Here is a 12,513-nt window from a genome sequence, read left to right as displayed (position 1 = left end):
TCACATCTGGCAATGCTTCTTAAGAATAGCAAATTCAAAACTGGTGTGTATTTTTTTATAGGGCAGGGCAGCTTTAACCAACACCTCCAATCCCGTCTCATTGATTGGACTCCAGGTTGGCTGACTACTCCAATTAGCTCTTGAAGAAGTCTTTAGCCTAGGGCAGGGGTGGCAACCAGTCAGAGGTTAAGAGCCACATTTTTTCTGTTACTAAGAGCCACATCAAACACATGTCACTGATACCGCTTGTTTCAGTTTTTTGTTTTCTGGAGACAAGATTTTAACCACGTCACTGATTGCATTTTTGTGGCATTGGGATATATTTTTTTTTTAAATCCTCTGGGAGCAGAGAGGGAGCTGTGGATTATTGTTATTGATTAATGCATCAGTGTTTCTTAGGGTCAAAAACACTAAACTCACAACTTCAAAATGAAAGCGTTAGTTTATTTAATTAAAGAGCACATGGTCAATGTGAAAAGTTGACAGTAGTATAAGATTATTTGCAATTTGGGTGCTATATATATATATTTTTTTTTTAAATTAGATATATTTTTAAACACCTTGAATTTCAGGGGGGGCGCGGGGCTCCATTGGCGGGGCGCAGCGCCCCTCCAATACAATGGTAGGGGAAACACTGATAGTATTTAATCAACGATTTCCCCCCCCCTCAAATTGGTTCACTGCAATCGCCAGGTAATTATGTGATGGTTTCTTGGGCCACATCAAAATTAGACGCGCTGGCACCCTCTCATACTGACACCTGACACCACACATACACACGTAGGGAGAGCCGGGACGAAAGTAACACGGGACGAAAGTAACACGGGACAAAAGTAATGGAGCGATTTTATCCGAGCCCAAACAACTTTGACCTGCCAAATTACGTCAGAATTATCAGCATTCAATACTTAACAGACCTACTAAATATCAGGTTTAACTGTCAGGAGTAGCTAGTGTTGTCACGATACCAACATTTTGGTTTCGATTACCAAGTCAAGAATTGCGATTCCGATTATTTTTCGATACTTTTCTTAAAAAAAGGGAAACAGTCTTAAATGTAATTATTGTGCTTTATTTCACACCAGAACCATAACCATAACACAAACTTTTAAACAATGAGAATAATAAATTAAAAAATGACAAGAATTCGTATTAAATACAATTAATAAATGTCTTACAGACAGGCCTCGTGGTGTCCGTAGGCTTGCCCTCACTGTCAGAGATATAGCTAAAATACTTCCACATTTCGCTTCTGGCGTCTTTTTTTGTCAACAAGCCGAGGCGCAGCGGCAGTTGCACTCCCACTTGCAGCCATGCTTCTCGTTTTCTCACATGTCCTGGCCCATTCCAAAGGGTTCACATACTTTTTCTTGCAACTGTATATTATATTATTGGCTCTGCATTGGACTATTATCAGTTCTGGTAATAACCTCATAAATAACTACGTCTGAAAGCAGAGGTCTATGGCAAATAATTGAAAGCAAATATTCAACCATTTACACATTGTATATTATATTCTTTGCAAGCTCTTGCGGGCCACATAAAACGAGGTTGTGGGCCGGATTTTGCCTGCGAGCCTTGAGTTTGACACCACTGCAATAAAGCTTCAACAGGACACTTTCTATAGGTGTCCTTAACAGTATGGACGTAGACATTTCAAATCTTCTGAAACATTGCCTGCACAAAGACAAGGTACTGGATGTGTATTTTGTAAATGGTGTCATTTTTATCTTTCATATTTTATGCATGCTTCTTTAGTAATATTCAGCTAGTGTTGGCTCTTTACCTGCTGTAACATGTAAATATCCCCTCTGTGGGACTAATAAAGGTATTCTGATTCTATCTAACAAATGACTTATAGAAGGACAGAAAATCCTTTGGTTCCCTCATGTTATTACTCTTTAAAAGAAGACAGAGACATATTTCCATCCTTTTCATTATAATTTAAATAAACTTTTCATATTTTTACTTCAATAGTGTCAATCTTCTTTGTTTTCATTCTGCATACAGATTTAACCTTTAAGCACTGGTGCAAAAGTACTCAGTGAAAGGGTTAATACTCAACAGTCCTGCATTCAAAATCTTACTTAAGTAAAGTACGAAAGTAGTGGCATCAAAATTTACTAGTTCCTATGGCTGTCGGATACATTTAGTAGTGTAAAAGTAGTGGAGTAGAAGTATGAACTAGCATTGAATGAAAATACTCAGGTGAAGTGCAAGCAGGTTTATCAAACAAGCAATATCATACAAAGTCAAATTCTGACTTTCACAAACCATACATTCATAATTGATACTTTATGAAACCCTCTTATCCTAACGTGATTATTCTTTAAAATAAAGTGTCATTGAAAATAATGTTGGGAGTTACATTTCCTTTGAATAAAATCACACATTCATATAAAACACCTCCATTGTAAACACTTGGGTTAAAGAAAAGCTGTCAAAACTTAAGAAAACAATTAAACAAATATTAATGATACCACACTTAACCTTTTTATGAGTAAAGAAATTCAATAATGCATTTTTTTTTTAATGCAAAATGCACTCAAGATACTTTGTTCACGCATTTGTCTTCCTTGAACAACTTGTTGATTACACAGGATGAGACTGAAAAGTCCAAACATGTCTATACTACTACAAAATGAAGTACAATAAAACACCATTTAAAGTCAGTGTTGCTATTATCTATTAATATATTTGCCAATTTTTTATTATATTCATACTATTGGATAATAAAACCTGAATGGATATCAGAGCAGGAAACAAGGTAGCTGGTTACAGTAAACATTCTTTGAAAGTTATCTTGACAGTATAAAAGTTATTTGGAAAACGTTAAAACAGTCAAATTGCTGCAGTGCTGCTGTACTCTTGCCAGAGAGACATCTTCTCCCCACGATCAGCACATGCTCACTTTGCACCCTGGAGCTGAAACACTTAGGAAGTTGAAAACTTTAACCGGAAAAACTTTTGGACCTTTGACTGAAACGAAACATAAGGTTGGAGAATATATTAGTTAAATTACACAAGCAGAGATATGGAGCCGACTCAAAAGGTCTGGCCATCTCACTTATTACATTAATGATTAATCTATCCCCCCCCCCGGATTGTATACAAAGCGGCAACGCTGACTCAAGTGACATTACAACTTCTAACCTATCTGGAAGTACTGTTTATGACCTGTCTATCCGACATCTTTTGATGTACCTTCCACAGGTTTACACTGTGAAATTCAATGTAATTTAAAAAGTACGTTAGGTAAGCTAGATAATTTGTGTCTTAAATCAAGTAAAGTTCCATTGCCCTCTTTTGATTAGCAACTTTTCTGTTTGGAATATATTATCGAAAACAGGGCTATTTACACATTTTGAAACCGTTTCCCAGTATCTATATCTACTGAGCTTAAAAAATGAAATCTGTCAGCCAACAGTTTGTTCAGAGATGTTGAACACACTATTAAATTCCTTGTCAAACAACTCCTTCAGTCTGTTTCCCGTCGCAAGGTATCCAGCATTGTCCTGCAAAAAGAACACAACAGACCTTATCACTAAAATATGTCCTAAAAAATGAATCTTTACTTTGATATTTGACTGTTTTAAACCATTTAGTACCAGATGTGAACATGATGAAAACTCCCAACCCTGCAGTTCATGTGGAGCTTATGAAAGACACGGTTTCTTACTTGGTTGTATGAAGCAGAGTTGGAGAAAATGAGCTGGATGTCGGACACAAACTCTCTGACAGTCTGGTAGAGTTTCTTCTGGAGTTTGCCGGCTACATTGTCCAGCCACATCGGAGTTTTAATCACAGAGGAGTATCGTTCCAACTGTGGGCAGAAAGCAGTAATTAATTAAAAAGGGCCTATTACGCTTTTTCATTTCCTGTAATGTGTTATATAGGTTTTTGTGCATGTGCATGGTCTGCAAAGGCTAACATCCCAAAGATCCCTGCAGAGGGAGTTTCTCTCCCACACACTCCCCTCCGACTGAAAAGCCTCCATTGGACTAGTGTTAATTTCGTTGACTAAATCTATGACGAAATATGTTCGTCAACGACCTTTTTTTCCATGACGAAAACGAGACGATGACGAGACGGCAGTAAACAATAACTAACGAAATCATCATGCAATATCGTTGACGAAAAGTGACGAGACGAAAATGTAGTTCACTAAATAAAAACTATGCCAAAATCTCTCTTTACTTTGGTTGACGAAAAATGAGGAGACGAAATATTATCAAAGATAACGTTACATCTCTGATAGTCAGTTTTTCTCCCAGCAGTTCCATTTCCGGTGCTGCGGCTGGGCAGCAGCTGTGTGTCTGTGCTGCGCGCGGCGGTAGATTTGAATTACACCGGGCAGCGGCACAATACGAACTGTCAGGAAGACTCGGGTCTAACTCATGGTCTAACTAACCTTATTTAACAGAAAATAAAATGGCAACAGGGCTTGGGAGCAGTGGTCGCACTCGCGTTAACCGAAGACCCCCCGTCCCCCCCCGTCCCCCCCCCCGTCAGCGCGAGTGATTGATAAATTGTGCACTCGACGGATAATAATGGATTATGACAGAAATGTTACGATCCGTCAAAATGACTGACAACGAAAAAGTCTAAAGCCACCACTGCTTGGGAGAAAGAAACGATATTTGGGCCCATTTTCGCTACAATGAGGCGGAGAAAAAAAGTGAATGCATTGTTTTATCAGAAGGGAAGCAATGTGGCCATAACACAAAAACACCACAAACCTGAGCAGATACTCTCTGCAAAGCTGCTTTCTTAATCATTCAACCTGTGTTTTTCATCAAATAAGGACAAGATATAATCTTATTTATTTATATATACTAAAATGACAAATTATTGGTTTTGGCTAGACTAGTTTGACTGAAATGTTCTATATAATCTGATGACTAAAAAATACTCAACAGTTTTTATTGACAGACTATTGTAGACTAAAATAATTATCTTTCTTTGACTAAAATATGACTAAAATGCTCAGACTTTTAGTCAACTAAAACTTGACTAAATAAAAACAGGATGAAGGTGACTAAATATGACTAAAACTAAAAAGGAAATTTAACACAGGACTAAGACTAAAACTAAATAAAAAAATAGCTGACGAAATTAACACTACATTGGACTCCTTTGTTTACTTCCGTAGCGCTCCTATTGGCTGGTGCTAACATATTAGTATTTTGTGTCTCTACTGTGACATGTCTCCATGCTTTAATGTTCAAAAAGTTCACCCTCTGTCTGAAACCAGAGCCCAGTCTGCTCTGATTGGTTAGCTGGCCAGCTCTGTTGTGATTGTTCAACCACTTAGACATGTCCCGCCCCCTTAGCCTATCATGTACAATGTGTTGGAACACTAGCTAATAGAACCGCTAGTGTTACATAGTGATGTCACTGTGTTATGGAAGTAAACAAAGGAGGCACTTCAGGCAGAGATAGGCTAACAGGTGGCACACGACAAAGTGCTGCAGCACAGGCAGTATGATACAAATAAAGACCTCTTTGAACATTAAAGCATAAAGCATGTCACAGTAGAGAAACTACATCCAACTATGAACCTGAACATGAGCAGAATAAGTCCTCTTTAAACAGTCTGTAAAAAACACATTTATCAGATTCACAAAAGACCAGAAGATAGTCCTCCAGGAACCAGATAATGAAGCACACTTTATATGCTTTAAATTAAATCATTGGCATTATTTGTCATTAATAGGAGCAATATTGGAATCACAATAAAAAACACTTACACCACATGGGTTAGAAGCAAATATTTGGTCCTTATCAGCACTGCGCAGACACAGAAGGAGGTATTGGCAATGCTGTTGATGTAAGAAAAGGGAGGGATGAGATTAACGGAAAACAAGACACGACGATGAAAAGAGAGATTGAGTCGCAGTGTGTTCACCAGCAGTCGTTGTGATATTGTGCGAGCCAAGGCTGCTCCTCTTCCCGACTCACTGGGGTAAAGGTTTTCATTGGCCTTGTATACACAGACCGTACACATCCATTGGTTTCCATCGCTGCTCACATTGACACAAACATAATAAAAGGTATATATGTTGGGTCGGACAATTAGCAATCTTCAACAGTATATAACATCGATCCCTCTTTAAATAAGTGAAACCACGTGACATAACACTTGCGTAGGTCATTTATCAGCTGATTTATAAAGTTGAACAGTTAGTTTAACATGTAATAAAAGCAGGGTCTCCGTCAAGGCAGCGATGCTTTTACCAAAATAAAGTATATTAGGTGACTTGCATTTCAATACAATGTATTGAATTAAGTAGGATTCTCCAGTTGAAGTTGAATCTACATTTTATTTATGGATGTCAGTTTTCGAGGCCAAAGCAAGTCACATTGGTATCATTTAGATACATCCATGAGTTTAGACTGGTGGAAAAACAATGTCTCTTGAACTACTTGGTAGGTGTCCTTTATAAGAAAATAATGAACAACCTGCAGCCAATCAGAATCAAGTATTAATCCAGATTTAAGGGGAACAAAATGTCGTGTTTTTTTTTCTTTTGTTTAGATTCCAAGCTCACCGTATGATGTTGTCCTCTACATGAGGAAGGTGGCATTTCTGATGGAAGGAGCGAGGGCAGGTATCACACATCACAAACTTGTCTTCTTCTCCACTTTTACAGATGAAACACTCGTCATCGTTATTCTCATCATCCTGCCAAGACAGAAATGTAAACATCTCAGTAGAATTACACTACAGAAGGTTCCTTGTTTATGAAACTGATTAACAAACTTACCAGATCCTTACTTCGCGGTTTGCACTGTTACAATCACACCGCACTTTGTGGATCCTCAAGATATTTGCCTGAAAATAAACAGTCTATGGTTAACAACGTTCAGGCTTGACAAGTCCTTCGGTCTCTCAAAAGCTCATTACCTCCCTGGCTACAGGTACATTTTTGTAACTGAAGATTAGCTCTGAAAATTATTAAACATCACTGTTTTCACAACAGAGCCAGACAGCTAACCAATCAGAGCAGACTGGGCTCTGGTTTCAGACAGAGGGTGAAAAGAGGTGCTGCAGTATGAGAAAATGAAGAACTTTTTGAACATTAAAGCATGGAGACATGTCACAGTAGAGGCTCATACAAGTATGAACCTAAAAAAGAGCATAATGAGGCACCTTTAAAGATTCCTATCAAAATGCATCTCACAAGAATGCACAGTTACATGTTTACCTTTATGTGATCACCGAGTGCTTTCCCTTCACACTCGATGTCTTTCCTCCAGGACAAATATGTTGGACATGCCTCCAGCATGAACTGCATTGGGGTCATCCATCTGGTCTCAGTACGAATACTCTTCCCTAAGACCCCTGGCAAGAAGACACATTACACTAGATTCAGCTGGTCAGTAAAAACGTTATTACTTCAATACACATATTAAGCTTTTGTGTTCAGTCAGATATAGCTACCTGTTGCAAATCGTTTTTTGTGTAAGTCCCCCGCTAAAGGTCCACATGTGACTTTGAACACCTTCCTGCCACTGTCATGGCTGGCGCCTGTCTGTTCCTCTCTCTCTCCTTCTTCATCTGTAATGGACAACATGATTATCCTAATGCTATGATACTGGGATTGGGTCAAGCAGCAGTCTATGCAAGAGTGCCAAAAACTGCATTTCTTCAAATGGCCACTTGAGGCTCTAAAAGGGAGGTTTAAAGAGCTACCGTTTCAGCAAAAATTCATCTACAAAAAAAGTTTCAGTCTCAAATTTTCAGTGAGTGAAATTCTAATGTTATCCTATTTATATCTTGGCACTTATTAGCAGGTAATCAATGTCTGCACTTGGCCTGTTGGCTTAGCTCGTTGATGTACAAGTCACTTTAAAGAGTTAGCTGTTCATGTTTTCAGTTTAGTAGTGACCGAACAAGCATTTTTTTGCTAGCCTAAATTAGCATCCCAATTGATATCAAAGGTAATGTGAATTATGGATGCCAACCAAGCTAGCTAGCTTCAAGTATCTGGTAACTTAGCCTTTGGTACAAAAAAAAACAAGTTCTAACATTAGCATCAGTGACCCTATATAACTGAGGAAAGCAGGACCTGTTCCAGCTGTGGAAATATCTGTGCTGCTTGATGAATCCTGGTCTGAGTCCTCATCTACTTCTTCCTCGGACACTAAAAAATGAAAATGGTGAATAGGTTTTCCATTGCTTCTTCGTATGAATAATTTATCCTACAGTTAAAACACTCACTTCTTCAATATTTGAAACATTTTACACCTGCAGACTTAGATGAAAACCATTTAGATTAGACCGATACATCTTGTAATAGCTTGCAGGGATTCAGAGTTTTCTCATAGACTATCAAAAATACTCCATGTATACACCTTTAGCAACAAACCTGTGGTTACATCGTCAGTTGGGAACAGGGTTTTCTTGGTCTAACAGTAAGAAAAAAGGGATATTATTAGGGTCAGATCATTAAAAACTAAGTAGTCAGAATATATGTATTTACATCAGTTTTTGTTATTACCTTTTTGCATCCTGCTCTGTAGTTTTCTGCTTTCAGATGACCCGTCTGCAGTGAAGTTCCCAAAATCTTACAGGGTGTAGCAACATTTAATAGTAAAACATTCAAGCTGTCAAATCCAAGTTTAACAAACCTGTATAAGTTTTCCCAGAGTGGTGTCCAAACATGTAATGGTCATCTTCCAGTTCTTGGAGCTGCCCTTGCCCGCAAACCTCTCAAATTCACCCGGAGAAAACCACTGTCTCCCAACAGTGATGCACTTCTCCCCTGAAACAGAATAAAGTATTGAGGATGGGTTAATGTCAATCAATATTTATCATTAAGCATTGGAAAATCCTTCCAGCTAAACCTAACTTCCCCATGTCACAAAACTGGATATTGAGCAACCAGTCTTGCCGATATTAAATTGACCGTGATTTAAGTTTTTAAAGGGGACATATTATGTACATTTTCAGGTTCATATTAGTACCTTCTGCCTGTACTGTGACATGTCTCCATGCTTAATGTTCAAAAAGCTCTTTATTTTTCTCACACTGCCTGTGTGTGCCTACCTCTTTTCACCCTCGGTCTGAAATCAGAGCCCAGTCTGCTCTGATTGGTTAGCTGGCCGGCTCTGTTGTGATTGGTCAAATGCTTAGAGATGGCCCGCCCCTTAGGCTATCACTTACAATGTAATGGAGTGCAAACAATTGGAGCATGAATGATACAGAGTGCTGTCACTATGTTACGGAAGAACACAAAAAAAGTCCAACAAACAAAAATGTAGCAGCGCAATGGTTACAATTGGACATTGTTGATGGTCTCACACACATAGTACAGTGTCTTGAAAATCATATCAGTTTGCACTGCAGGAGAACATTTGCTCATCTGGAATAAATCTTCCCTTTTCTTTTGAGAATATGTTATCACACATATTACTGAATAAAGTCTGATGTCACTAACTTTCTACGGTCAGAATAAGATTGGAGAAGTTTCACTATATATCAGAAATTACATTGTGATTAATGATCTCAAAATCTGGTCCTAATTTACTTGATTTCCATATTGGAGTAGACAATGATGATACATTTTTTTTTTTCATGATCCCATACTTCAGTTATTTATATTCTGCTCACCATCAGCCAGTCTTTTTCTGCTGAGTATCCCCTCCTTCTCTCCACAGGTCACCGGCAGCTGGGACTTGTAGAGGTCCCAGTTCCAAATGTCGTTCTTCTCTCCCTTCTTCAGGGGAGAGGCTGGGGAATAAAAACAAAGAAAGAATTTACTTTACAAGTTACTTTTCAGCAGGGGAACTTTGAGTAATACACAGTCATGTTTACAAATGGAAGCAGAAGTGGGAGGTGACTTACAGAAGCGTATTTTCTCAGGCCTTTTCCTCGGAGTCACCCGAGACGACGGACCTGGCTGCTCCTCCTCTTCGTCGCACACGTCCCTATTTTTCAGTTTTCTCTTCTTTTTAACAGGGCTCTCTTGCTTTTCCGCTTCCTCCTCATCTTCTGAAACGTCCTTCCTTTTCCCTTCATCTGCCTCCTCTGTTTCCGCCCTCTCAGACTGCTTTATGTCGAATTGGAAAGTTCCTGCAATTTCAATTAACCGCCATTGATATAGTTAAAATTCCTTCCTAACATAGTGTGGCCTCAGCAAATTTCGCCAATAATGATGTCAACTTATAACTACGTATTTATTTTTTTAGCTAACTATTTGAACAATGGTGTATTTATTGTTCTAGTTATCAATTTCAACAATGGTTTAATCCATTGTCATTACTTTGACCATGGATTATGCAGAACTATTTTACTATCAATGGCCAACTATTTCAACTTGTTTTTTCATTACTTTATAAGAAAATTGAGTGTATCCATATTTTTCAAGTTAGTCAATTTACTTTCAGCTCTCCGGTTAAACAGGTATGCTAGTTCGCTAACCCTATCAATCCTAAAATATAGTACACAGTGTTATTAGGTGTTAGTGTTGAGCCACAAAGTGAGATCAGTGATTCCGATTAAAATGTCCAAAGAGAACAGGAACATGGTGAACAGAATCTTAATCATTAACACACTAATGACTAAAATAAAGACTTCGTCTGACCGTTCATGAGGTCGTTTCTCAGCAGTCGCAGGGTGGGGTACTCGTTCAAGATGGTCTCCTTGAAGACACAGGTCCAGAACGCTCTGATGTCCTGTGGTTGCTTACTCTCCAACCGGTCCAGAATCTCGTAGAGACCGTTCTTTATTTTTTTAATACTCTGCATGCGAATCACCTTCTACAGACACACAAACACAAGGAGAAAATAAGCGCAGAATCAGATTGATCCAAAACACATTTTTGTTTTATCATTTTCAGCATCCAAAGAGCCTAGATTGAAGTCACAAAGATCACAACCTAGATATTGTTTTACGTGTATATTACAAAAGTTGTGAAACCTAAAATATAAACCAAAATAAAATGAACTTGTTTTACAACACCAGGATATATTTCTTGGTCATCTGATCACAATGTTAGCTTTTACATTTCCATTAAAGCAGGGGTTGGGGTTATTTGAAAATATGTATACTTGGCTATGTATGCCAACATTCATTTAATCTATCCAATGGTTGACAGATAAAGTTGAAATGCTTCCATTCAATTTGGGTTAAACAGATTTTAAAATACTTTAACCTGATTGATCATTCATACTGCTGATCACTGTCATGGTTTAATTGATATACAATGTCTGTTCACCAAACGTCTCAAAATGCACATAATAGGGGACAACAACTAGTTTTGGGGTAGAGGGGGGCATGACAACGCCCATTAGAAACTCGGCAGTAAACAGCCCAAATATAGGCCTATACTTTAAATAAAGTAATTGTTATAAATATTGTTCGTTTATGTTGTTTGTAAAGTGTAGACTTTGAGTGTGGGCGCAATCTGAGTCAAAAAGTAGTGGAATTAGATATTGAGACCAGCAACAAGTGTCCATTCGACGAACTGCAGTTTTGGCGCTTTTTTTTCAGATGCCTCACGTTTCAAAATGTTTGTGCCGAAATGAGTAGCAAGCATTTCATTCAAACAGGAAGTGTGTATGAAGAAGGTAATAACAACAGCGTTTCCACTCCAGCCCCTCACCTCGTATGTTTCATCCAGCAGCAGGTCGTGGTCCCGGAGCTGTCGCAGAAAGGTTTGCGGGTTCTCCATGCAGGACATTTCCGTTTTATTTCGCCGGAAAAACTGCAGGAGCTCATTATCCCTCAGCCAATCCATCGATTCCATCAGATACAGTCACAGCCACAAAACACCCAGACACCGCGTCTGCTCCACATCCAAACTATGGCACTAAAGTAAACAATGTGATTTAGAAAGTCTACCTCTGTTGTTTAGCATGCATTAGGCCTCATTCCCTGCGCGTAAACTGTCCCGATTCATGATTTGGACACTGGCCCTTTCAAATGCGCATAAGAAACTTCACCGTGGACTACCGGGTTTGAAATCAAAACAAGTAGAGATTTAGAAGCATTCATTCGTGGAGTTTCTTACCTGTATCTTCCCACACATGTGTCCTCAGTTCCTCCTTCAGCAAATAGTATATTCCTGCAATACCTCCCTTCTCTTTGGGTGACGTTTGAAAAGTGAAACTAGTTTTTTATTTTTGACAGATAAATGCACTACTGGTCCCTGTCTGCAGAGGGCACCATCCACTTAAAAGAGACTTTCTGAATTCTTATTTATTTAAATGAAAGAATACATGTTATTTTAGTTGTCAGTTAGTGAGAAAAATAACAGTTTTATTTTTAAATTATGCTGCTATTCAAACTTAATTTGATTATTAAGGGAATATGTCATAAGACTTTTAATCTCATGAGCTCTGTAAATTGTCTTACTGTATTTCTATAATAAACTGTTTTTTTGTTCTCTCTTTATTCAACATATCTATATAAAATTACAATATACACCATTTATTTTACTGCATATTATCTCTGTTCTATTTTATATCTATATATTTTTCTTATTCCTTAAACGAACTTGCACCTTT

The 12,513-nt window shown here is 38.2% G+C and overlaps 1 protein-coding gene across 1 annotated transcript; it reads right to left on the bottom strand.

Annotated features, from left to right (window-relative positions):
* Positions 1-2,209: 2,209 nt before the first annotated feature.
* Positions 2,210-12,126, bottom strand: sp100.1 (SP110 nuclear antigen, tandem duplicate 1). The gene is made up of 17 exons (XM_034200056.1): positions 12,018-12,126; positions 11,610-11,816; positions 10,590-10,764; positions 9,851-10,078; positions 9,617-9,736; positions 8,635-8,768; positions 8,505-8,549; positions 8,373-8,412; positions 8,073-8,147; positions 7,445-7,561; positions 7,209-7,345; positions 6,768-6,835; positions 6,552-6,686; positions 5,909-6,023; positions 5,751-5,822; positions 3,680-3,823; positions 2,210-3,515 (listed from the first exon to the last, which is right to left on the bottom strand). Exons 2-17 carry the CDS (start codon positions 11,751-11,753, stop codon positions 3,417-3,419), a joined length of 1,848 nt encoding a protein of 615 aa, XP_034055947.1. The 5' UTR covers positions 11,754-11,816; positions 12,018-12,126; the 3' UTR covers positions 2,210-3,416.
* Positions 12,127-12,513: the final 387 nt, after the last annotated feature.

This window comes from Gymnodraco acuticeps, unplaced genomic scaffold (genome assembly GCF_902827175.1).
Source record: "Gymnodraco acuticeps unplaced genomic scaffold, fGymAcu1.1, whole genome shotgun sequence".
Lineage (NCBI taxonomy): Eukaryota > Metazoa > Chordata > Actinopteri > Perciformes > Bathydraconidae > Gymnodraco > Gymnodraco acuticeps.
The sequence above is the reverse complement of the archived record's forward strand: the minus strand, read 5'-3'. Positions and strand labels throughout refer to the sequence as shown.